Raw genomic sequence first — 27,908 nt, forward strand, 5'->3', positions numbered from 1 at the left:
TTAACCAGAGTTACACCGGAAACCGTGGAAATTTTCATTTATACTGTCCAGGAGATTCCCCATCTATGTTTTCTCATTTGCACTTATTTTATTTTGAAAGCATGAGCCGGACGTTTCACGGCTAAATTGGCGCCACAAGCACGAATTTATAGAAAACAACGCGGTTTCGAAGGCAAAGAAAGGAAAGCAAAACAGAACTCAACAGTGTTCTCCATTCGACCGGTCGGTGCATGAACCGTGAGTAAATCACACATTAGACCGAATCAGAACAGTTCCTTGGTAAATGTTGCACGTGACTGTCCGACTGTGTTTGCACACATGCTCATGAGACGTTATGAATGGTTGTGGCTGTTCCAAGGTGCTCATATGTCACCTCATATGTCAGGACCCATTAAACAGTCTGCCTATTACCTATCATCTTGATCGTGGCAATGTTATAATCCTTGTAAATATCAATAACTTCTTCTCACCCTTCTTTATTTTTTACTGCATGCGTTTGAAAAAAGTCCATATTATTTAGACAGTGCACGTGGAGATTCCATTCGGCAGAAAACACGAAACTGGACTTTATAGAGCAAATTTATCTCCTTTAATTCAGTTTTACTTTTTATTCAGAGGTATCATTTTTAATTATTTATTCATTTTATTATATTTATTTTTATGTCACTTTTATTTGTTATTTAACACCTTCATGTTCCTTCCAGTCATAGTTTGGTTCACAGCCAAACCCTGCAGGTCCACAGACCAGCCAGCAGGATTCACTACTGACAAGGACAAGAATCCTCAGCAGCTTCAGTTCCTCACACCTCAAGCTTTCCTAACAAAACAACAGTGCAGTAACTTCACAAGGTCCACTTCACAGTCAACGTAATGATTTAAATAATGTTTTCCAGCCATATAATTGCTCAAAACCTGCCCAAATTGATGAAAAAATCATCCAAATATTATCAATAATAAACAATACAAATGAATTCATAAACAAGAGCGTTGTGGTTTATAACATTTTTTCAATATGATGTAATATTAAAACCACAATTTAAGTGTTCAGAAGTGGTCTGGAGTGCAGACAGGTTACAATGTACACTGCAACTGTAGGATATTTGCCTCCTCTGCCTTAAAAATAAAGGGAAGGCTCAGAGAACAAAAATAAGAGCTTTCGGCCTCATTCACCAACCGTTCTTAAGAAGAAATTTCTTATTAAAACCCACTTGCGCAGTTTTCACAAAGATTCTGGCATTCACCAATATTTCTTATGTGAGATTTGTTCTTGGGTAAGAACAGATTCTAAGCACACTCAAGAGCACTCTTACTCATATTTTAGTGCTGATATGTTTCTGTAAAATATTTGTAATAGCATTTTCTTAAATTCCACAGTTATATTTCTTAACCATTCTTTTCAGTATTGTGCAATAAATAATTAATTTGTTAATAATCTCAAGAAAGAAACATATCACGAATCAAAGAGGTTTCAATCCATACGTAGAGGTGCTGGCCACTGTTGAGGCTCTCTGTATAAGCGTCTGGGGTTGTCTAGGACAGATCTGAGCTCAGGTGTGGGGCAGTTAAGCAGGACCTGGTTGCTTGCTTGGAGGAACTGGCTGTGAAGTGCCATGTTCCTCCTCAGAGGGTGGTTGTTCTGTGGGAGTTCTGTGAATAAATGATAAAAATAGAACTACTGTAGTGACCTTTTTGGGGTTTAAATTATGCATTGTTTGCACTATACAGCAGAGGCAAATGTTTAAATTTTGAATACAAACTAAGCAAATGAGTAACACTTTTTAAACATATATACATGTTGAAGAAGAGAAGACTTTTTCTTTTTTACTAAAATCAGCATGTTTCCTGGTTTTACAGCCGCAGTTTTTAGATAAAACGTGCCATTAAATCTCTCTGATTCTGAGATGATACGGGAGATAAAACCATCTTATTGATTTTCTCAACTTATCTGTGTGTGATCCTCATGTGGCCCTGCAGTCTCATGCCCTTATTTGGGCATTGGTGGGACATTTATCTATGCTAATTAGGAACAGCTGGCACTTATGAAGACAATGAGATTAATCAAACAGACATCTGAACAGTTCTGCAGTTTAAGAACACCTTCATGAATCTGAGTTAGACTTTCCTTAGGACCTTTATTAAGAACAAATTTAAGAAAAAAAAACTTACAAAGATATTGGTGAATGAGACTCTTTGATCTTACTTGATCAACTGCAACAAGCCTTGAGAGTATGCAAAATTAAAGTGTTACACACATGAAGAGGATGAAAGAGAAGTACATGCAATGTCATGCTTTCAAAAAAGCCAAATGAATAATAATGTTGTAATTTTACAAGGAGATGGTGTTAAAATGTAAGATTTGTGTTAGACTGTAAGATCTGATAACTGCAGATCTCCTCTTAACAGAATGAAGAAAAAGTATTTCATATCAAAGTTGTGCTGAATGACTGAATGTGTTCACATAGCTAAGGAATACACTTTATGAATATATTTTAATATACTGAAATGCTTAAAGGGATAGTTCACCCAAAAATGAGAATTAAGTTATTATCTACTCATCCTCATGCCAAGTGAAGGTTAGGTTTAGTTTTTTAGTCCATAAAACACTGCTGGAGTTTCACAGGAAAACAATGTTGCAGAATCTTCCAAACAATGAAAGTGAATGGGGTTTTCAACAGAAGAAAACAAAATGTCTCTATACTGCGCGAGTGGTGTAATCCAAGTCTCCTAAAGCCCTGACCAAATTGATTTGAAAGACGTCATTTACATCATGTTTTTATCCTGAATCTTCACCATAGATCTTCAGCTTGGAGCCACATTCACATGCACACTGTCTGAACTGTGTGTGGTGTGACTGTGTGCAAACGGCATGTCGGGACTTTAGGAGACTTGGATTACACCAGACAAGCAATATGGAGGCATTTTATTTTTCCATTTGAAAACTGGTCACTATTCACTTCCATTGTTTGGGCGATTCTGCAACACTGGAAAACCTGTGAAACAGCAGTGTTTTGTGGACTAAAAAAAAACTGAGTGCGTAGATAAAGACTGAATTTTCATTTTTGGGTGAACTATCCCTTTAATGTATTTAATAACAAGCCCAGCTCATGGTAAACCAACCCAACTTCCGTCCACCCACCCAAGCCCATTTTAACCCAAACAACGCAGCCCAAAACAGCTGTTGTGTAATAATAAGAAGCCATCATGTAGGAAACTGAAAGTGAGTTGTCCCTTATTCTGCAGGCTGCAGCCATGCTGACCTGTGAGATCTGTGGTGAGGAGATTATGTTGGAGGAGGACATGAAGACGCATCTTTTTCTCAGCCACCTGGAGAACGACATGCACTGTCCACTCTGCTCACTGTCTGGAGTGTCCTACGATGAACTCTGCTTCCACATCAGCTCTGCACACCCAGAGAAAGAGCCCATAGAGCGGGATCTGCCTCACTCCACATCAGCTGCAGGCAGCTCTGACGGAAGTAACGCTGGCGTGACTGAGAGCGAGAAGCCCCAAACAGCCCCAGAGTTAACATTACCTCAGTCCTGCTCAGCTGGGGACAGCTGTTGTACAGCTGCTGAAGCAACACCCACCACAGACTCAGTGTCATCTAAACAGAATAGTGCAGCAGAGCACTGGGGAGCATCACCTGGGGAGACAGCACCCATCACTTCAACACAGACAACACAGAGTGCTAAATCAAAACTGGAGTGTGTTCGTCAGTGTGATGAAGACACTGATGGAATGAAATCTGAGTTTAACAAAGCCAAACACAAGCGTCTCTCTTCACCAAGAAAAGGTGAGTGACTGTTTCAAAGTTAATTTCCAGCTGTGAAATCAGCATTGACTGGAACTGTCATGTGTTTATTACAGAAAAACTGTTCTCCTGCCCCATGTGTGCACTGGTGTGCAGCAGCGCTTTCATCCTGCAGGAGCATGTTGAGTTGCATCTGCAGGAAGAGCCCTCAGCTGAAGGTAACATTTCTGCCTCTCAGATTTGCATCTTTGCCACCATATACAGAACACTCTGTTCACAATAACTCATCTATTGTTCTCAGGACACAGTTAATCTGCAGGATCTATTCAAATTTCTGAGCTGGCACAAACAAACAAGTTCCACAAATACCTGCTCAGCCAGCTGAGATTAGAGGAGATAAAAGAGCTCATTATTTCTGTAAACCACATATATGCACATGCTGTATCATCATTCGTGGCTGATGTTTTTGTTTAGGGCCAGCCCTCGAGGTGTGTCCACCGGCAATGACATCACCAACAGCCAGCAGTCACTCAGGTGTGTCTCCAGCTCTCCTCTGACACAACTTCAGCCTTTTTGTTATGGCAGCTGTGTAGTGTGTAGAACAACAGACTGATCTCTGCAGCCAAAGACACAACATGAAACTGCAGAAACCTCTTATCAGCTCGCTGATGATCGTTTTCTGCACCAGTGATACATTTTAGCCATGCTAGCAGTGTGGATTGAGGGGTGGCATGCCAGTCTGTCTGACTGCTGGCCTAGACTGAAATATCTTAACAACTATTTGGTGGATTTTCATGAAATCTTGCACAGATATTCATGATCCCTGGAGGATGAATCCTACTGACTTTTCATTTCTTTCTGAGGTTAGATGAAAACCTTGAGGTTCATTTGCTGCAATGTCAGCAGCTATTTGGTGGATTCCATGAAGTTGTTTTCAAACATGCGTGTTCCCCTCAGGTTGAATCATTGATATGAATAAAGATGGGTGATGCAGTCCACTTCCTCCACCGGTACAAAAATGAAGCCAAGAAGTCCCACTTATGAGCGCTGCCATCTTGGTCTCGTGACGTCATTTGGAGTCGGAGTCAGTCTGTGCAGTAGTGATCAGAGTTGGAGCTGTGGTATCATGGTCCCGCCCACACGGCCATCTGACTCGATCACAAGTCGCACGTAGCTGTCAGTCGTGATGTGAAACCCCCTTTTTGTAGCATCAAATTAAAACCAATCTGATCAGAAAAATTAACACTTGAACAAACATCAGCATGATAAAACCCACCTAAAATGAGAGAAACCCTCTGAGAAAAATGTATTTTCTGTGTATTTTCATTTTTAGTTTTTTAGTGGCTCATGTCCTTTCTGCTGACATGGAGGGGCGGGGTTTATGGTCTACGCTGCAACCAGCTGTCAGGGGGGTATCCACATGTTGTGGCTTCACTTCTGGGGGGATTTCATGTTATCCATCTGAACTGTAGTAACTTTAATGATCCTCTCTGGGTCAAAATGATAACAGATCAAATAATAATTTGTCCATTACTTCATGACTAAGGTTTTGCTAAAATAATTGTGATGGTAACAAATTCGATTGTTATATTTGCTAAACCTCAGCATGTTAGCATTGTCATTGTGAGTATATTAGCATGGTGAGACAAAGCACCGATGTGTCTATATAGACGAATCTGGCAAAGTACTGGAAGTTAAGAAGCCACCATTGCTGCGTTAGCGTCGCCCTACAGTATGAGTGAGAATGAATGCAAGCCGACATCAGAGGTTTACAGTTTTCTACATTTCCACTTGCTTTTTATGTAACTTTACTTCTGACAACAATGTCTAGGAAGTCAGGAAGAACCTGTGCAGTTCAGCCGCTCCAACAGTCGTGTCCAATTTCAACTTTGGACAAAAACGGAATACAAAATACTCTTACTTCATGAAGAGTGTTGCTGAAGTTTAATTTTAACACAAACATTTTCATGGAGGAGCTGTTAATGTGATTAAATACTGTAGGTTAAGATAATTCAATTTTAAATCTTGTATCTTGTTTGCATTATCTAGACTTATATGGAGTTTCTGTTATCTATTTTTCAGGAGAGAAGAGATTTGAGTGCCCTCTGTGCTCTGTTGTCTGCAGTGACAGCTTCTCTCTGCAGGAACATGTGGAACTGCATTTAGACCACGGAGCAGCTGGGAACTCTGCAGGTATTCATACCATTCACTCATTGCCCTTTATTGCACTTTTTCCTTCTGTCGTCTGTATCAGTGTGATCTGGTGCACTCTCAGCCTCTGTTTGCCTGTGCAGGGAGCCCCAGCTCAGATCTGAAGCTGGCCAGACAGCTTCAGCAGGAAGAGGAGCAGAGGAGGAGGCAGGAGGAGGCCCACCTGGAGAGAGAGGAGTTTAAGAAACTGCAGGTCTGGATTCTACACTCCACAACACCTCCTGTGCAGACCACAAGTGTTTATGTAGCGACACATTTTTGTAAGATTTCAAATTAAGTAAGTAAAAATTAAGTAAAAGTAAAGTGTTTCAGCATTAATTTAAGTACATTATGCTATTTTCTTGAACACCGTCTGCGTCTTTTTCTAGAACACTGTCTTATTTTTCTAGAACGCTGCTTCTTCTTCTAGAACACCTATGCTTCTTTTTTCTAGAACACTGCTTCTTCTTCTAGAACACCATCTGCTTCTTTTTTCTAGAACACTTCTTCTTCTAGAACACCATCTGCTTCTTTTTTCTAGAACACTGTCTCATTTTTCTAGAACGTTGCTTCTTCTTCTAGAACACCATCTGCTTCTTTTTTCTAGAACGCTGCTTCTTCTTCTAGAACACCATCTGCTTCTTTTTTCTAGAACAGTCTCATTTTTCTAGAATGCTGCTTCTTCTTCTAGAACACCATCTGCTTCTTTTTTCTATAACACTGCTTCTTTTCTGGAACACTGTCTCCCTCCTTGGACTCCTCTCATAGTGATGTCTCATTGATATCCACCCTACACCTGTCACTAGGCTTGGGTGCTATCAAGGTATTACATTAAACCAGGGTACTTAGAAATTTTGAAGGTATGATTTTCAATACCGTCATTGTGAATAAAGTTACATCCTGTAAACGCTGCAACTGTTTTTTATTGACAGCAGATAAAATTAAAACAGGAAACCTAGCCAATAGAATAATTATTTGGAGGTAGAAAACACATAATTGTCTGGTCATCATCAATTAATGATGAATTGTGAAAACATGAAAACACCTACAAAAGCAGTTTATTAGCCACATGATTTCATGTTATAATGATTTCTATCACCAGCTGCTCAGTTTTTAGATTGTTGTTTTATATATATACACAAACACTGTCATGTAACTGTCATATCGGCAAGATGTTAGGAAGGTATGAAGGTATGACAAAATACATACAGGACACATGACTGAGTGAAGCCATATACACCAGACGAGCTGAGGTATTCATTTCAAATTAAAAGCTGATGTGCTCATTGAGCCATATATTCTCATTTTTCCACTGTCTATGTATGTCCTGTCTGAAGCTTGTGGTTCCTCTGTGTGCATGTGATGCAGTAGCACATCTTTAGGTAGGATCCTGACCTGTGTGGTATGTTGTCCATGCAGAGGCAGTTTGGTATGGACGGCAGAGGGGGCTACAGCAGACAAATGGAGAGGAGCATGGAGAGAGCAGTGGCCAGGGGCCACATGGCCCCTGCAGAGTTTCACTGTAAGAGGGCTGAGATGATGGAGTCTCTGGCCTCAGGGCTTGACGATGGCAGAACCAGAACTCAAGGTTTGTTCGTGCTTGTCCTGCAACCACAACTCACACAAACGCACACGGTGTCTGTAGCTTTAGGCAACTCAGTCATCCATTACAGTTGTCCCTGAATCCCTGTCTGACATTTACTCATTTCAGTTGATTCTTAGTCTATAAGTGCAGTTTCTGCAGTATTTTATATGCTGCTGAGACAGCTACACTTTGCTAGACTTAGTCACATAAGATTTAAAATGTTTTGCTCTATTGTCAAATGAGTAGTGGTGCTCTTTAGGTATTTTGGTGGTTGCAGGTGTACAGTGCATTCAGGGTGTGCATAGAAACAAGACGTAGGGCTTTACAGTAAACTGTGACTCCATTTACTTCAAAACATTCAAGATTAGGGAAAATACTGTTGGACTTAGAGTCATCACCTCATCAGTATATATCATGATATAGGAAATTGGATCAGATTAGATTTACTTTATTCTAGTATCAATATTACAATGATTCCTTGATGGCTATTAACATTATAAACAAAAAAAAGTTTGATTTTTCCAACAACTAACAACTTAGCTGAGAGCATGAGGGAGAGAGGGAGTGCGTGCTAATGTACGTGCCAAGTTTCATGGACCATCGAGCATGTTTAGTCCCTAAAAAGTGTGACTGTAAAGTATGAAAAAGAAGAATAATTCGAGCAAATCCAATAGGATCCTCCCACCATTTGGTGCTCAGGCCCTAAAAGTGAATGTGAAGTCAGAGAAGATGATACTTTACTGTCAGGAATATTCACATGAATAATTCTAATCTGTGTCACTCTTTATGACTGAACTATCAGCACCCTGAATAAGGTGTTGCACAGCTGCCGCCAACTGCTAGTAATACTTAGGATGGGCTGTATGAGACCGATTCTCACTGTGCATTCCACTGTATGACTGTATATGTGATGATAAAGGTATCTTTACCTTTAAAGCATGATGGCAATGCAATCGAGTATTGAGGTCACAATTAGAATGTGTATAGTTGTGGTGACTGAAAGTATTTTGAACGTTACCTGACAGTGACTCGCGGCGTCTCTTGGCTTTCTCGAGTACTCAGGCTGCCTGTCAGTTCCCTGAAACACGAGGAGAGGTCATGCATTCATCAGCTTCCTTTTTCAGTCTGTTCTTTATCCTAAACCAGTTTGTCAACATTCCCCAACTTTCACAAACTGTTCTTTCATTTCATCTCTGTCATTGTGTGGTTGTGGGGATGGGCTGCTGAAATACATACCCTGTGTGTGTCTCTGTGTGTGTCTCTGTGTGTGTGTGTGTGTGTGTGTGTGTGTGTGTGTTTTACTTCAGTGAATCACATGTACGTTATTCACCTACTTATTCAAACTACTGTCAACTCTGCGATGTAGATGATGTAACAGCTGAATGAGTGAGGAATGCAAAGGATGCAGAATGTAGGCCAGGTTGTGCACATGTTGTATTGTTGTGGTGGTAACAGACGTGAAGGGAGGAGAGATGACTAAGTGTGTATATTTGTGTAATTAGTCATCCTGTCACATCCCTGTGTAACCACGAAACAGCTTAGAATCACCCATGCTTTCAGCCTTGTATGTGACACTGTTGCAGAGATTGTTTTTATAGACCTGCGACCTGCCTGTGCTACTGTTTGACTCACACACATTTATGGCTGCAACTAATGATTATTTTCATTGAGGATTATTTTCTCGATTGATTGTTTGGTTTATGTATCAGAAAATGGTAAAAAAAAAAAAAAAAAGAAAGAAAGAAAGAAAGAAAGAAAAGAAAAAAAAGTTGATTAGTGTTTCCCAAAGCTCAAGGTGAGTTTCTCAACTGTCTTCTTTGGTCACAACCCAAAGATATAAAAATGTTATATACAGTATGTATATACAGTATCTCACAAAAGTGAGTACACCCCTCACATTTCTGCAAATATTTAATTATATCTTTTCATGGGACAACACTGAATAAATGACACTTTGATACAATGTAAAGTAGTCAGTGTACAGCTTGTATAACAGTGTAAATTTACTGTCCCCTCAAAATAACTCAATACACAGCCATTAATGTCTAAACCACTGGCAACAAAAGTGAGTACACCCCTAGGTGAAAATGTCCGAATTGGGCCCAATTAGCCATTTTCCCTCCCCAGTGTCATTTCACTCGTTAGTGTTACAAGGTCTCAGGTGTGAATGGGGATCAGGTGTGTTAAATTTGGTGTTATCGCTCTCACAATCTCTCATACTGGTCACTGGAAGTTCAGCATGGCACCTCATGGCAAAGAACTCTCTGAGGAAAAGAATTGTTGCTCTACATAAAGTTGGCCTACGCTGTAAGAAGACTGCCAACACCCTGAAACTGAGCTGCAGCACTGTGGCCAAGACCATACGGCGGTTCACCAGGACAGGTTCCACTCAGAACAGGCCTCGCCATGGTCGACCAAAGAAGATGAGTGCACGTGCTCAGCGTCATCTCCAGGAGGTTGAAGGGGTGGGGGGGGGTCAGCCTGTCAGTGCTCAGACCATACGCCACACACTGCATCATATTGGTTTGCATGGCTGTCGTCCCAGAAGGAAGCCTCTTCTAAAGATGATGCACATGAAAGCCCACAAACGGTTTGCTAAAGACAAGCAGACTAAGGACATGGATTACTGTGGTCTGATGAGACCAAGATAAAGTTATTTGGTTCAGATGGTGTCAAGCGTGTGTGGCGGCAACGAGGTGAGGAGTACAAAGACAAGTATGTCTTGCCTACAGTGAAGCATGGTGGTGGGAGCGTCATGGTCTGGGGCTGCATGAGTGCTGCCGGCACTGGGGAGCTACAGTTCATTGAAGGAACCATGAATGCCAACATGTACTGTGACATACTGAAGCAGAGCATGATCCTCTCCCTTCAGAAACTGGGCCACAGGGCTGTATTCCAACATGATAACGACCCCAAACACACCTGCAAGACGACCACTGCCTTGCTAAAGAAGCTGAGGGTAAAGGTGATGGACTGGCCAAGCATGTCTCCAGACCTAAACCCTATTGAGCATCTGTGGGGCGTCTTCAAACAGAAGGTGGAGGAGCGCAAGGTCTCTAACATCCACCAGCCCTGTGATGTCATCATGGAGGAGTGGAAGAGGATTCCAGTAACAACCTGTGAAGCTCTGGTGAACTCCACGCCCAAGAGGGTTAAGGCAGTGCTGGAAAATAATGGTGGCCACACAAAATATTGACACTTTGGGCCCAATTTGGACATTTTCACCTAGGGGTGTACTCACTTTTGTTGCCAGAGGTTTAGACATTAATTAATTAAATATTTGCAGAAATGTGAGGGGTGTACTCACTTTTGTGAGATACCGTATTTTAGGGGGTTTTAAGCCTTTCATGTATAGAACAACTGAAGATGTGAAAGGAAAGGGGGTGAGGCAGCACCAACTGAGCTACCAGGCCAAGATATTCAGAAAAATATTCATATCTAAGAACTAAAGAAATTAGATTTTTCTTCTTCAAAAGTTGCAAGAAATGACTCAAACCAATTAATCAATTACAAAAATAGTTGGTTGATTAATTTAATAATCGTTGCAGCTCTACACATATTACACTATTCACATATTCTGCTATTTGCCAGTGGAGGGAGATGATTTCCCCTGTTCAGAGTTTCAATTGGTTCTACTGAAATATAAAAGAAAGATGGAGAAGTCTGCACACTCATAATTCTGATGTAAGCTCTTATTTTTCAAGAATTGAAAAATAAAATGAAAAGAAAATACTGCCAAAGTTTTGGCACTTTATCACAATTATCACATTAAAATTTTGTTTATCATGGAAACCACTACTTTTTAAATTCATTTTTTTAAAGTTAAAATGTAGTTAACAACACATAAGGGTTTTAAGTTTAGTCTTGAAAAGGCCTTTGACTTTAAATTTTGTGATTTTTTTTATATCCTAATTTTAGTTTAGTCAAATACATTTCAGTCAACATGTAGTTACATATAGGGCTGCAACTAATGATTATTTTCATTGTCAATTAATCTCTTGATCGCTTTCTCCATTAATGAATAAGATGCTTGCTCCATAAAATGTCAGAAAATGGTGAAAAATATGACAAGATGACATCCTCAGGAACTAGACAGAAAACAGAAAATATTCACTTACAAAGCTAGAATGTTTTAAAAAAGAAATGACTCAAAATGATTAATAAATTATCAAAATAGTTGGAAATTAAATTAACAATTGAATATTTGATTATTTCAATACATTTTAAATGCGAGATTGCTTTTTGTTTCATATTAGTGATCCATATTTAGAGTCGCCTAAAATTAGTGCTCTTGTCAGTGGAGCCTGAGCTGGTAGTATCATTCCATAGTCTAGAATCTGCATGTTTCTCTGTGCTCAGTTTTCTGTTCACTTTACATGTGCCATACTGAAGCACATTACCTGGTAATTATGATATTTGTGTCTTGTAATTATAATTAATTATGGCTCAGCATCTCATAATTGTGGGGTGTGTTTATCATAATTATGAGCTAAGAAGTCAATAAACTATTGGAGGATTGATTTTGGAAAAACAACAAGCTGTCACCTGTCTATGACAGCTACCTGGATTGTTAATTCTACAATAATGTATTGATATTTAAAGAGGCAATCTTAAAGATTTTATTTGGCAGCACCTGTAGTCTAGAGAGTCTAGAGACTGATGTGCTGGTCATGACCTCTGCAGCAACACAATATTTAATTTAAAATGCTATTTGACACACGCTTTGCTCTTAATAAATCTTGCGCATCCTGCAATTTGAAAATTGCAGGAGACCATTTTGCGATTTTGATTAATTGCTCAGCCCTATTCAGATGTGTTGATTTGTGGTTTAGCGGCGTGTCACTACAGTAACACTGCTGGAATGTAGTGAGCTCAACTTGTTTCGCTCTGTTCTCCTCTCTGTGTGTAGGTGTGGTCAGAGCTTTGTATGAATACTACCAGACTGACTGCAGAGACTGTGTCCACGTGTGGCTGAGTGCCGACACTGACCACTACTGCTCCTCAACAGGGGATAAAGGCTGGGGCTGTGGATACAGAAACTTCCAGATGCTTCTCTCCTGCCTACACAGAATAGACACATACGCTCCAGTCATACGAGGTACACAGTCACACTGAGCTCAAAATCAGCTCTTTCCTGCCAACGTTCCATCTGCATTTATAAATATGAAGCCATTTTGAAAATACTTGTGTACTGATGAAATAAGTGCTGTGGAAATGGACATCATACTGAATTCATCAAGATCAAGTAAACATAGAGGAAATGTTGAGTTTGCATTAGCAACAATGTAAAACAAGAGCAGATCAGAAAACAGGGAAGCTTCTTACTAAAGTATTGCTGAAACATGCATACATATATTAAATAAGCTCGTTTCAAATAGTGAGTGGAGATAAATAATTGAGCTCTTATGGCGGCTTTGCCACAAAAAGGGATGCACCAATATATTTCCTGGACATCAGCAGATATTCACCTTGTTGACTGCTGTCGGCCTATTGGCGAATGAGATGAATTTCACCAATTGTATCTGTTAATTTATCTGTTGTGTGCATGGATGTTTCAACTATCATATAAAAATGTAAATAATATTTATGATAATAATAATAAGTGTAATAATTTTGGTCACAATAATTATATGAAATATTCATACCGTTTCATCTCTGACAACAGTAGTTATCATGCCCAGTGTGATGTGCTTCAACTTGCTCATTCAAAAATAATGAAGTTATTATTTTTATTACATGTGTCAGACCAGATAGTTTCCTGAGTTTAAAGTGTAAACCACCACTGCAGATCATCAGTCTCTAGAGCTGGGAGACGAGAGGAGCTGTTGGTTTTTACATGATGTAAATTTGCAATTTTCCATCTAATGCTATCCTCAGTGTTCATGTCGTGGATAATATAAGTATACTATATATAGGTTTATGTAATGACCATAAGTGAAGTTATCTCAACTTCAGTACTATGTTACCTGTAGGCCTGCAGAGAAGAAAGCAGTCAGAGGCATGAATCACAGCTTTGGTGTTGCAGTTGGCAACCAAACGCTGCAAGGGATAGTTCACCCAAAAATGAAAATTCAGTCATTATCTACTCACCAGGAAGTTCAGGTTTAAGTTTTAGTCCACAGAACACTGCTGGAGTTTCACAGGAAAACAGTGTTGCAGAACCTCCCAAATAATGGAGGTGAATGGTGGCCAGTTTTCAGATGCTCGTCTGGTGTAATCCAAGTCTCCTAAAGCCCCAACATGCCAAGCTGACTTGAAAGACTTCATTTCTACCATGTTTTTAGCCTGAGTCTTCACTGTAGATTCTTTGCTTAGAGCCACATTCACATGCATGTGCACAGTCTGAACTTTGTGTGTGTGGTGTGACCACGTTCACACAAGTGAACAGGATGTCAGCACTTTAGGAGACTTGGATTACACCAGACGAGCAGTATGGAGGCATTTTATGTTTTCTTCCAGTTGTTTTTTATGTTTGAAAACTGGTCACCATTCACTTCCATTGTTTGGAAGATTCTGCAGCACTGTTTTCCTGTGAAATTCCTGCAGTGTTTTCTGGACTAAATAAATAAACTAGACCCTCAATCAGCATGAGGGTGAGTAGATAATGACAAATAATAAAAATAATAATGAAAAAGCTGATATTAGAATTTCCACTGCAGGATTATTTTTTTAAAACCATGTTTTAAATGAATTTACAGATAGATACCATTACTGTCATTTAAATTTACCATGATAAAAGATTTTATCCACATCCAGCTGATATTATTTATGTAAATCTTAATATATATCAGCTGACTTTCCCTCAGCTTTCACTGACTATTTTTACTTTGGTTTGTGAAGTTAAGCTTTAGTTTAGACAACAGAAACAGATGGACTGTGACTTTGTTTTTGGTCAAACTGAGTGTGTAGATATGCAGTATAAATATAGCTAGTTATACAAGTGTCTGGTAGTTCCTGAAACCTGGGGTGTGTCTGATGACAGCCATGCAGTTTACTCAAGGCACATCATGTCTTGTTCTGTTCTGTGTTCTGGTCTGGTGACACTGTTGTTGTTGTAGAGATTACCATCACTCCCTGTTCTTTTTTTGTTTTCCTCCTGTAGGATTGTTGACTGTGGATGTTAAATGACAGCAAGACTCACAGTTTCATTTTGATGACTGAAACACTTTGTGCTATCAAGCTCTGCTGCAGCTGAATGTATCTCAGGGTGACATCAGATCAGCTCATCACATGTGGCCAGTTTGCCAGTGTAACAACAGATATGTAAAATGGAAAATCATCACCAGAAAAGCACAGAGCAGCAAGGTCCAAACTTTCATCATTGATTAATCAGCAGATTATTTTCTTGATTACTTGAATAGTTGTTTGATCCAAAAAATGGCAGAAAATGGTTGAAAAATGTTGGTCGGTGTTGTCCAAAGACCAAGATGGCATCTTCAGATGTCTTGTTTTGTCCACAATTCAAAGATATTCATTTTACTGTCATAGTGAAGTAAATTAACCAGAAAATATTCACATTTAAGAAGCTGAAATCAGAGAATTTTGACTTTTTTTCCTTGAAAAATAACTCAAACTGGTTAATCGATTAATAGTCAATTAATCGATTAATTGTTGAAACTCTATAGAAAATGTACAAATACTTTAACATGGAATCCCATGATACACTGACAAGAAAGTGAGGCAAGATTACAGATACTCGCTTTAAGACAAATTGATGTTTTTGTTTACTTTTTCAAACCTACTAGATATGCTATTTGATGCACAATAAATAAATTCTGTAAAATATGTTTGCTGCATTTTGAGAATTGCTTTTATTTTTTTTTGTTTGTTTGTTTTTTGACCCTGTAAATCTTGTCTTTTTCACACCCTAAAAAACATCTGAGACAGGAAGCCATTTTTAGGGTTGACCTGTAACACATCACTTCAATGATTTCTGGCTCCAGTATGTGAAACAGAATCTTATCAGTTAAAAATACATTGAACTAATCCCTTTTTTATGGGATTTGTTTGTTTGGCCAAGTAGCTGCATGTTGCGTCAGGCACAAACAGGTTCTGAACCTTCTGGAATGTTTGGGGGATGTTTGTTGCATTGTTCAGCGACACGTGACAATGTTCCTGAAAGCGGGGATGCCTCTGATCTGAGGGGATGCATGTATTCCTTTTTATTTAAGGACTTGAAGCAGCCAGTAACTTCACACACTAACATTTCATGACACAAAACATAAACCAAAAGCTCAGTCTGATGTGACATAGATTGACCTTCTTGACCTTCCAAGTTTACACCATTAACTCTCAGCTGACTCTCCTCCTCCTCCAGAGAAGGCAATGCCCAGTATCCCTCAGGTGCAGAGGATGATCGAGGGGGCTTGGAAAGAGGGGCTGGATCCACAAGGTGCGTCCCATTTCAACCAACGGCTGCAGGGAACACGCGCCTGGATCGGAGCCACAGAGATCTACACGCTCCTCACCTGTCTAGGAATCAGGTGAGCACTCCGCTCTGTCACACAACCTCAGGCTTCAAAGAACACAGAGATTCAGGTGTTAAGAATGATTGACATGAGTAACCACCATATGAGGGGATAGATGATTTTTTATATTTATTATTTATTTATTTATTTATTTTTGTCATCTTCAAAGATCCAGCAGTTACTGTTGGGGAAAGCGCCACATACAACGAGGGCTAATGACTATAGTAAAGCTGAATGCATTGTGTATCAAACAAAAGTCTAACAAATGTGCTGAATGCTGAGAACCCAGAGAATCTCTGCACATAAGGGGCAAAACAAACACTGACTGCTTATTTCAGCAAGACAAGATTGTCAAGACACACTCTGCACGTTTGTAGTAAAAGAGTTCAGGTACTACACTGACCTGCCTGCAGTCCAGACCTGTCTCCCATTGAAAATGTGTGGTGCATTATGAAGCACAAAATACAACAACAGAGACCCCAGACTGTTGAGCAGCTGAAACTGAAAATCAATGAGAAAGACTTTCACCTCAACAGCAGAGTTGACGTCTGCAGTCATGACTGCAGTGAGGATGCATGATGTGATGCATTTATACAAGAATCCAGCATAGCTGACACAAAATGCCATCCACAAAGCCGCAGTGATCCATTTGCTTCTCTTTTCTTGAACATTCAACACGCTATAAAATATAATGTGTTTTCACGAGAAAAGAATTGTCAGAATAATTGCTAATGAAAAGAATGGTTCATTGCAGCCCTAATTTAGATCTTAATGGTGTTGAAGTGAGCCTCATCAGTTCACGCCTGCTCTTGTTAGAGTCTTGTTATATTTATCCTTTAATAAAAATCAAGAATTTTATACCCTCAATGTTGATTCAGTTTTCCCCGTGGTAAAATGGTATTGAATATTGCTATTTTTCAAGGTATTTGTATCATAATTGTAAATTCCAGTATTTTGACAACACTATTCAGCAACAGCTCTAGAATCTCACTCAGCTCACATTCTTGTTTTTTGGTTTGTAAGTTGGATGCAACACTCAGTCAGGCTTGTACTGTGTGTGTTTTCAGTGCCCACATTATCGACTTCCACCAGCCAACGGGCCCTGGTGACACCCACCCCCGGTTGTTTGACTGGGTGAAGCAGTACTTCTGTCAGTCCAATCGGAGCGGCAGACTGGCCCCCAGAGTCACCCAGACATCCCTGCCCCCACTTTACCTGCAGCACCAAGGTACACAGACACAGACACACCCCAAGCCATACTGCTTGATCACATCCTGCATAGCTGTACAGGACTGATGACGTCTTCATGCACCTGCACGTGTGTGTGTGTGTGTCTTTAACTGGACTGTTTTGTCAGGCGTGAGCCCAGTAGTTGACACATGAAACACAGGTGCAGCTTGAAAGGACAGTCATCGTAGATTTGTGGAGACTTCAGACCAAGCCATCTCTAAAAGCTAATACGAACCTAACAACATAACATAACATGTTTTTATGTTAAAAAAACAAAGGACAAGGACATTAAGTTATTACTCAGTTCCTCTTTACAAGTGTGTCATGCAGAGGTGACACAGGGTGCAATAGACACTGTATTGCCACACCGGCAGCATTTCTCTAGAAATGAGAATTTTGGTCTCTATGTCAGTTAGCTGACTCAGTTGTCCAGCAAGGTCAGTGGGTTTTACTAATATTATTCACATAACTGAGTCATCCTGCTTCATCAGACATTTCGATCACTATTGATGTACCGGGCACAGTGCAAAATATTGTGAGTCATTACAGAGAAACTCCCAAGATTTCACACGTACAGGCAGTGACAAAGAGTACTGACAATGTTTACTCAAGTATAAGTACTGTTACATTGTTAAAATGTCTCATTTACAAGTAAAAGTACTAGTGTTACAAAACTACTAAAGTAAAAGTATAAAGTATTCATCTCAAAAACTACTCTGAGTACTAGTTACTTTTTTTAACTGCTGATGATTTAATGCATGATTTCTGCTTCACCATATCTTCAGTCTAAATGACCTTCTACTGCTCAGTGCTCACAGTCACCTCACGAAAAATTGATTGATCATTACTAATTACAATTAACAATTACCATACACATTTTATTCTCATTTTCAATGTTTTGAGGAAGGTTTTTTTCTCATTTTAAATTTAAGTTTCTTTATTCAACAAATGGCTCCACCAGACAAAACTACGTCAGATGAGGTGCGGTTACTGCTATGACTACTGATTAAATATCCAATACATTTAATTGGTTTTCTTAACTGTGATTAATCAATTAATGATTAATCACTAATCATTGATCATTAACATCCTTACTCCAAACTGTACTCATTCTTGCTCATCTTATTGGCTACTAAAATGCAGATGAAAGGTTTGGATATTAATTCAAATTGTACTCGGTAATCAAATATGATTTGAAAAGTAATCAAGTAGATGTAAGTGTAGTGTATGTAGTGTAATAAATACTTAAGAATAAGTTAAAGTAGAGACTTGAAATTCTACTCATAAAAGTACAAGTACCCCGAAGTACCCCCAAAAAACTAGTAATAACAGTAATTTGAGTATTTGCAATTAGTTACTTCTGCATATAGGTCAGTATTTGATCATATCAACAGGGTACAAGCCACAGTATATACTGGCAGTCAGTGGGCTGACAGTGGCTGGTATGAACATTTTTCCATGTTGCCCAACCCTTGTACAAACTTGTCACCTTCCAGCAAAAAATTGCCATTTTGAATCTAAAAAGGTCATTAGTGTTTTTGGAGTGGTCTGTTATTGTGACCAATCCAAGGCATGTCTGTTCAATAATCCTGCGGTTTGATGAGCATCTGTGTAAGCCACACCTGTCAGGAGGAAGTGGAAGTGCTCACTAACATGACTAACAAATATACAAGTCTTTAACTGTGAAAATGGGAGCACAAACCAAAGTGTTGCATTTATATTTCAAGTATTTGCAACAACAAATGTATTCCAATGAGACTAAGGTAGAACATTCCGTAAACACTTTGATTAACGGGCAAAATATTATTTACTCAAACATCTCAAAATTGGGAGGAGGACTATGTGCTGTGTTATTTTGAAGAGGGTCTCTTTTGGCCTGCAAAACCATGTGCAGGGACGCTGTCGAGTGTAAACAAAGCTTTACAGTGAGCGTGGATGGTTTACATACGTCCTCACAGTGCAGCCATATACAAGGTTTTGACCTGCTCTTCTTAACCAGCGTTGGTCAAACATGACTATGTTAAAAGGCGATAAATAAATTTGGTGCTGCTGCACTGTTGCCTCACTGCAGAAAGGTTCTGGGTTCAAATCCTGGCAGCGGCAGTTGCGTGTTTGTGCGAGTTTCAAAAACATTTGTACATGAGATTCATTTTCCTGCCAGTGCCCTCGACCAGTGTGCTGGTTCAAAACTTATTCACTGTTTACCAAACATGGCTGCCCACTGTTCCTTAGGATGGGTTAAATGCAGAGATCAAGTTTCACTATATGTTGTATCGTGTATGACTGTGTAAGTGATCAATGAAGCTGATTCGTCTTCTTCTAGTGAGTATTTGGGGCAGCAGGACAGTGTATGTAGGACTGAGTCAAAATAGGTGCAACCACATAGAGAATCAGTCAAAAGTTTTGACACACGTCTCATTGAATATTTTTTCTTGATTCTTTTAATAAGAAATGGCTCAGGTTATGCCAACAGTGTGCAAAGCTGTCATCAGAGCCAAAGGTGAATACTCTGAAGAATCTAAAATATCAAAGACCAAAAATCAAGTTGCAAGTGTAGAATTCCATATTCCTTATTTCATTTATTGTGTGTGCGCGTGTGTGTGTCTGTGTGTGTGTGTGTGCATACACACACAACCTCCATGCCAAACTTCAGGCTCCTAGGGCTCCAAAGGGTGGGGAAATGTTTGTGGAATGAGCACAAGGCAAGAAAACACACAGAAGGACAGTTAAAGTTTCTTATGATATCAGTAGTAATAGCATTAATGTTAGTAAAAGTAATAGTGATAATAATAGCACTAATAGTATCAATAACACTAATACTAAGCCAGACACATATCCAGACTCTACAGCTTCGGGGCCAGAAGTAGCTGTAGGAAGTGGAAGAAGAGGAGATGAGAGAGTCAAGAGAGCACAAGACTACAGGAGAGAGGAGATGAATAAGAGTGCGTACAGATCATCATCAGAGCATCATGGGAAACCCCCCGACAGGCTTATAGCAGCATCAGTAATGGGGCTTTTCCACCGGCACTTTTGGTCACGCCAAGTCAAACTGCTGTGCTGATGTACATTTCCATGACCACTTTTATTGCGCTGAGTTGCGCCACTCTGGAGTGGGGCCAAAGCGAGGCTGACCTGCCTCCAAGCAGGCTGTGGTGACGTCTCGCCGGCTGTAGCCAACCAGTGATGAACCTCCTTTCTCCCCCACGAACAAAGAGTGTTGTGATACTCAGCTGAGTTTTGTGCAGGAGAGAGAAAGATGTAAAAGTCTCTTTATGATCAGCTCTCAGTGCTTCTGTAGCTTCTGCTAAATCTTTATGTTTTGAAACCATTTCATATTTGCTTTCAGTTGTGTTTGGGTTATGGTTAAATTACTACTGATGAAACACAGAACATTTTCTGTTTGTGCTGCTTTATAATAAAAACGTTTAAAATAACAAAACACCAGGGGAATTTTGTCATGAAGAATTTAAAGAAACGGTGTTTATCCCAGAGACATATATGAAGGATTTATCCACTGCCATGCAGCCACTAGACTCAAGCTCCTCATCAGTTAAAAGACGCACCTTCAAGTGGGAAGCCCTGTTGAAATGGAAATGCAAACCCCCGCCGTGCTGGGCTGACAAGCTGAGTCAAACCAAGTCAAGTCAGGCCAGTTCCTACAGGATGGCTCACCTGAGCCTGCTTTTAGAGACTTACTGTGGCAGTGATAGTAAGTTCCAACCTAGAAGATACAAACACATCAAATATTTTTTCTGCATCTGTTTGAGACAGGAAGTGCCTGATTTAACAGTCTTACAGAGGTGACTACATGTCCAACAATGTCTGTAGCAAAATTTAATTTAGACTAGTCTGACAGTAAGAGAACATTCAGAAAGCAATTAAAATTATTATGGGTGTGTATCTCACTGACTGAGATGATTCGATATGTATCTCGATACCTGTTCAATGATACGATATATTTTATAAATCTTTAAGTGGCCAACAATTCGGTTTGATACGATTCAGCTCTGTCACGATACGATACGATACAACGCAATACAAGACAATGTGATGTGTCAGTCTTTACATTTTAATTCAATTAATGCTACATATGTAGAGTGTTGTTAGTTGCAAAACTAAATCCTGGTAGTTTTACTAAATATAGTAACAGTAGAGACAGAGAGAAGGAGACATTACAGTGATGTTTATATCTTATTATGAGTCTCATGTGTAAATGAGATGAGATAAATGAGAAACTTTAAAAGTGTTTAAAATATTAGTATTTTTGCAGTAAGACTGTTTCATATGAAGAGTGCTGTGGTTTTGAATATTGTGGAGGAACAGTGATGCTCCATGTTACCTGCTCTGACAGTGACATGACGTCTCTGTGGCTCAGACTCGTGTCTCTGTTCTCTGCTGTCAGACATGTTTTACATAAATGATCTGCAGCAGAGTTTCTCATCTTTCTTATAAAACCCAAACTTATTCTACACTTGAGCGTTATGAAAGTTTGGTGGTGCGATGCGGTACAATGTCACTTCTGTCGCTGTTTTCAGTGGGGTCTGTGTTAAGGAAATGAGGAGGAGACACAGGAGAGAGGAGGGAGCGCTTGTTTTTGTGAGCGCAGCAGCGGGCGTCCAGCGAGTACGGTGCAGGCAGAGACAGTGGGAGAGAGAAGACAGAGGAAAGTTACAGCAGCAGCTCCTTGATGCCAAAATTAAACGTATGCTCATCCTAATGAGATGTATCGATTTGCTAGTGCTGCATCAATTTATTTCTGATTCATGTTCAGCTTTTTACCGACACAGGGCCGTCCGATCCGATGCACTCATATGTAACACATTAAGTCCGATGCATCGGACGCATGAGTGAATCATTACACCCCTAAAAATTATGCATAATTTTTTAACTTATAATGTTAAACACCGTCCAAAAAAGTACTGTGTGTATTGAAAGCAATCTGATGCTGTTAATCACAGTCTACAATCACCAGCTTGTACAGGTAAACAACCTGGAGCTGACACAGTGCGGCTAACGTTAGCAGTGCTAGCAGCAGCAGCACCTGCTCTGCCTGCAGGTTAGTGTCCATGTCTGTGCTGAAAGAGGTCACATGTTGCTCCAGTCAGTGATTATAGACTAGTTTATTCCATCACTGTCTACATTCAACATTATTTCCATTTTCTAGATTAAAACGCTGCCATACTGTGCTGGTTTTACGAGCTGTAATCTGTCTGACTTTGCTGCTATAAAGATCTGGGGTCGCCTCAGCCATCAAAGCATACACGCTTATGGTGTATGGCGAGAGGGGCTGCTGTGTGATTCGGCCGCAGCCCCGACTAGTGGTGGGCGGCTGCATAACACCTTAGAGGCAACAGATAACTGGCACTGTGCATAAATGCAATATTGCTAAATAGTTTAAAAGACTAGTATTTCTGGTGCTGACTCGCGAGGGTGGTGACGTTTAATTGTGTAGTCAACTAATCACGCACATCCGTAGTCCCAATAATGTTTGTTGCCTATAGGGATAGTTCAGATTATTTGAAGTGCTGTTTAATGAGCTACTTCTCCACAGTCAGTGTATTACCTACAGTAGATGGCGGTTGACACGTCCCCCAGTTTGGAGAGTACTGGTGTAAGAAGCTAAGCTGTGTGTATGTCGACAGGATCAGCAACAACATGTATTTTAGACATGTAAAAAAAAATTTTTTAAGTTGTTAGATCCCGAGTTACCCCTGTACAGCAGGTACTGGATCAGCTGTCCGTTTAAAGGGTCCGATCCTTTAGCCTATGGGTATTACCCCATTAGGTCTCAGCAGAGGACTGTTTAGCTGGTGGTGAAGAGATTCGCCTAGCTTCTTACTGCTTTCATCTAGACATCTACCCTGCTGACTCTGGCACAGTACTTGACTGAATAGCCCTAGAGTCAAATACTACACCAGCCACACCTGTTAATGGCATATTACAAAATTATTTGAAGCCAATTACATCCCTATGATTTCCAAAATGAAATCAGATATTTTCAGGTGGAATCACTTACCGTTCCTCAAGAAAGAAAGAAACCAAGAATAAAATATAAAGTAATGCAATTATTATTATGTGGCTCAATTTAGGCCCTTGGTGTGTCTTTGTAATTCACAGTTCATGACAGGGTGGTAAGAAATAGAAGCTATGATTGCAGACAATAAATTGATGGACACCCTTTCAGGTAAAAACAACCCTTGGATAAAAGTAGCTCTTAACACCTGGCAGAGAGAAGTTAAAAAGTATAACCTGAAAGGTGTGGAGAAATAATTAAGATGGTGTGCATATGATACTGATTTCATCCCAGACAAGACAGATACCATATTTAAAACATGGATGGGTAAAGGGCTAACAGCATATTGCTGCTGTATTCATAACAGAACAATAAAAAGCTTTGAGACACTAAAAAAAGATTATGGATTAGAGAATCAAGATTTTTTCAGATATTTACAAGTGAGACACAGGGTTAATGGAATTATGGCTGAGGGGTTGGAAAAAGCAAACAATAGTATATTGAATATTTTTGTGTCAATTTAGAAATCAGGAAATGGATGCAAAATAATATCCAGATTATACAAAAGCTTTCAGGACTCCTCAAAGACAACCATCCAACATGTGGAACAGATGTAGGCAATCATTATCATTTATTTGGAGACTGCCCAAAAATGACATCCTACTGGCAGGAAATCCGTAAATGTTTGGAAACAGTATTCAAATCACTATTTCATATCACCATTTGATGCTTTGACAATGTATATGGGCACTGTAACACTGAATCTTCAGACTAAAAGAGACAAATATCTAATGAGAATATTACTTATTGGAGGGAAAATATTGTGATGAGGAAGTGGTTACAACCAGTGGCGAGACTAAACTTTTCTATAAAAATGCAAATCTAAAATTTAGGAGAATGTGGTCAAAATGGATCGAGTACATCATTTCACAGAGACCTGACCTACTTTAGGGGAAACTGACATTTTTAATGAACTATGAGGAGCAGACTATCATAGATAAATGAGTGTGTGTGTGACATTGTTTCTTCAAATGTTCACAGTTACAAACAGTAAGATGGAAGGGAGAAAAATAGAAGGGAGATTAGCTTTATTTTGACTAAGTTTAATGCCATTATTTGTGTTACGTCTGCATTAATAAGTACTTATGTAAATGTCATTTATGTACTCAGATGTCTTGCAAACCTGGTCTGTGAATGACATCCCTAACAAGAAAAAAAGAGAGAGAGATCATATACTCTTTAATTGCAGTTGATACATTTTTTTGCAAAGATTAAGCAAGGACAAGCATACAGCTCAAATTGATTCAGTATTGATTGTTCAAATCAACTATGTGATAATGAAAAATGTTTGATTTCAAACCCTGACTTAAGAAGCTGCGGCTGAATGGTTAAATGCTTAATCTGGAGAGACAGAGGGAAGTGTTGTACAGCTGATACAGTCCTTCCTTAACTGCTGAACTGTTGATTCCTGTTGAAAACGCCCAACTTTGTCCAAAGAGTCCAAAGAGTTTCTAGCATGTCCTCAGTCCTTGATGGCAGGATGAACAAAAGAAATCCTTTATATCCAATTATAAAAAAGGTTAATCCTTTGACTAGTTTAAGAAAAAGCTGTTTTTGTGAGTCAAATGTCCAGTCTGAGCTCAACTTACACATGAGCTGAGCCTGAGATGGGGCCGTTCACCGAGAGATGAACCCACTAGTGATATGTTGGCAACCTGCAACGCAGCTGCCTTTATCAGCGGAAACTGTGAAACTGGGAGTAAAACAAACTTTTATCTGCTTAAAGGCAGCTGGACTTGACAGTGATCCTAACAACTCATCATAGAAAGTGGTTCATGAACACTGACGTGGACAGGAATCAGGTTTCCTGACATTGATATGGACCTGATTTTCACACCAAAATACACAAGACAAGGAAGGCATACAAAAGTCTTATAAGTCAAGATGAGATTTGTTGGTGAAATTTAAATGAGAAGGACACCAACTGACATTCTGGTTGTATGTGGACAGGTTTCTGAAGGTATTTTTTATTTTATGACATTATTGGAGAGACATGTTTGCATGCAGCAGAGTTTGCAATTATGTCTGCAGTGAAGATGAGAGATGTGATGCCTGTTTGTAGAACAAAAGGCCCAGTTACACAGAATTCAAATGAAAGATGCTAAATATTTAATTGAGTAATTTTAGTCAAGACAGTAAACAACTGAAGGTCTGATTTCATGCAAAAATCCAACAGAGATGATACAAAATGGTGACTGCAAATCCACCTTTCAATCCCTGATTCCAGGTGTTTCTGTAAATTTCAGCTTGTTTCTTGTGTTTTTTTTGCAACTTTCAAAGGCAACGCAGCCACCAAGTCACTGGTTTGCCCAGTGGGTGCAGAGAGATGCTGCAGACTTACACGCTCACTGCTGTTTGTGACTGTCTTCTGTAAATTATGAACTATGAGACGAGTGGACAATTTTCACAGTGCTGACACAGAGCTGCATGCACTAAGCTGGCACACACAACAAACAGGAGCAGAGAAATTCTCCCCACAGATCATCACACAAGGTGATTGTCTTAGCTTATCTGTAGGTGAAGAATCAACAGTCTTTTCAACCAGGAACACGCAGAAGAAGCTTTATGTTATAAATCCATGAGGTTATCAGCTCTGTGTGTTAGCAGCATCACTTATACAACTTTTGATTCTGTACTGCTGGCCCACTGTGTGAAGGACTCCCTGGAGTGGCCTTATGCCAGCACTGCTTGGTTTGGTGTAAATACACTAAGGGCCTGCATTACTAAGATCCCAAATAAAGAGCGCTAAGTTGTGTGTGCATTCTAATGTACTGCACGTTTGATTGGTATGCATTTGCAGGTGATCAGCTAAGAATAATTGCAAAAATTACAACAGCTGCAAACACAGAGACAGCAGGATTTAAAATAAGGGTTTCACGTGTGTTATATGTTTCCACCAGGGGGAGTTTGGACAGAAAGCAGAATGACTGCAAGCACAAAATGAAATTCAGTCCCATGGAGGTGTTAGTGGAAGAGGCAAATAAACATATTGTTGTCCTGATGGGACCCAGGCCAAATCCGCCGGGTCCCTTTGGGTTCAGACACAGATCTCAAACTGTAATCTGGTCTGATAATGTCCATAAATGTCCTGGCAAGAGGGATTGGAGATGGGCGTGCTGTTGGAGAGGAGCACAATGTAGGACAGGAGCACACTGGGAGCAGAAACGCACAACCTGCCAAACATGCCAATTTGTACCCATTGTAAGACACACAAACCTTTAGTAAATCAGGCCCAAATCTAGCTTAAAGGCCAGCCCTCATTGCTTTCATATAGCAGGATCTCTGTGTAAAAGGGGCAACAGAATCTAGAACTATAGTGTGTGACTAACAATTGCACTTATCAGTTTTGAAACAGCCTCAGCCAGTGGTGTAACTTCATCACTCATCACTCAGTAAGTCACAACTTGTGCTTCTGCTTCGCTGCGGTCCAGCCAGCAATAATACAGCTCTTCACTCTCTATGACAGATGTTTTTTCAACCCACCTTCTGTATTGTTTGCCACATTGTTAGTTGCTGTCCACATTGTTGTTCCTGATGTCTCCACCCTGTGTCCACCTTGCAGGTCACAGCCGCTCTATAGTGGGCTTGGAGCAGAAGAAGAACGGGAGCCTGTGCCTCCTGCTGCTGGACCCTGGCTCCTCAGTGTCAGACACCAGGAAGTTGCTGAGCAGGGACACCGTCTCCACCGTCATCCGCCATGTCAGGAAGTTCCCCGGCAGCCTGAAGCACAAACAGTATCAGGTGGTGGTAGTACAGGGGGTGCTGTCCACAGAGGAGAGACAGGTGAGCTGTCCTCTGACAGACAAGTGGTTGAGTGTGTGTGTGTTAGCTGATAACCCTGCGTGGGTTTTCTTTCGCTGACTGATGAACATCGAGGTCGGGCCTGTGTGGTCATTAATATGTCCACTGTGACATCATCACATGTCATTGACCAAACAAAGAGTTTGTTTGTTTATTGACTAAAGACCATGTTTGGAAGTCTTTACAGTTATTGAATTAGAATGCTGATGAAGTGTGAAGACTGTGACCAAGTGTTAAATAAATTGCTTGTTTTCTGTACTTCAACCCACATCGGTTTTTGTTTTTACAGATGAGGATCGTGAACTCCAGGACATTACGTGCTGAAAGGATCCCATGAACTGGAACACATTTCTGATTGTTTTTACTGTGAACATATATTTGACTTCTCATTCCAGGAGCTATTAATTTAATTTTTTTTCTAATAAATTTTATAATTTACACCTTTTTTAAATAAACTGTTAGAATACAACCCTGACTGTCCTTCATTCATCTGTCCAGCTGTCAGAGAAGATACACTATGATGTCAATTGGGACCCAATCTGAGCTAAAATAATTACAAATGTAAAACATAAAATATTTGATTGCTTAAGTGATTTACTCTGTGTCCTGCGACACACCTAAATCATGACTGAGCAGCCATCTGTTATTCGAAGTCACATGAGAAGCTGAACAGAGGTCATCTGTGTATAACTGAGGAATGCTGAGCGATCTTCGGTTCAGTACAGCAAGAGGTCCAACAGCTGCTCAGGTTTCCTGCTGTGTTGTTTAGAGGCCAGCCGCTTCATCTGAAATAAAAACCACCTCCGCTAA

The 27,908-nt window shown here is 39.9% G+C and overlaps 1 protein-coding gene across 2 annotated transcripts; it reads left to right on the plus strand.

Annotated features, from left to right (window-relative positions):
- The first annotated feature begins 105 nt into the window (after positions 1-105).
- Positions 106-27,567, plus strand: zup1 (zinc finger containing ubiquitin peptidase 1). 2 transcript variants are annotated; one of them, XM_084726009.1, is made up of 12 exons: positions 106-237; positions 3,241-3,793; positions 3,868-3,969; positions 4,226-4,285; positions 5,834-5,944; positions 6,046-6,155; positions 7,361-7,529; positions 12,436-12,624; positions 15,844-16,009; positions 17,062-17,222; positions 26,860-27,080; positions 27,388-27,567. In XM_084726009.1, exons 2-12 carry the CDS (start codon positions 3,250-3,252, stop codon positions 27,433-27,435), a joined length of 1,881 nt encoding a protein of 626 aa, XP_084582135.1. In that variant the 5' UTR covers positions 106-237; positions 3,241-3,249; the 3' UTR covers positions 27,436-27,567. The 2 variants fall into 2 exon arrangements, with proteins under 2 accessions (XP_084582135.1, XP_084582137.1); XM_084726011.1 differs by lacking the exon at positions 4,226-4,285.
- Positions 27,568-27,908: the final 341 nt, after the last annotated feature.

The sequence above is a fragment of the Lutjanus erythropterus genome, chromosome 9 (assembly GCF_056507025.1).
Source record: "Lutjanus erythropterus isolate fLutEry1 chromosome 9, fLutEry1.hap2, whole genome shotgun sequence".
Classification (NCBI taxonomy): Eukaryota; Metazoa; Chordata; class Actinopteri; order Lutjaniformes; family Lutjanidae; genus Lutjanus; species Lutjanus erythropterus.

Bases quoted from the DNA above. Each gene is read 5' to 3' on its own strand.
- zup1 (XM_084726009.1), top strand. From the start codon at position 3,250: ATGCTGACCTGTGAGATCTGTGGTGAGGAGATTATGTTGGAGGAGGAC. The intron at 4,286-5,833 runs GTGTGTCTCCAG...TCTATTTTTCAG, and splicing joins AACAGCCAGCAGTCACTCAG to GAGAGAAGAGATTTGAGTGC. The intron at 6,156-7,360 runs GTCTGGATTCTA...TTGTCCATGCAG, and splicing joins AGGAGTTTAAGAAACTGCAG to AGGCAGTTTGGTATGGACGG.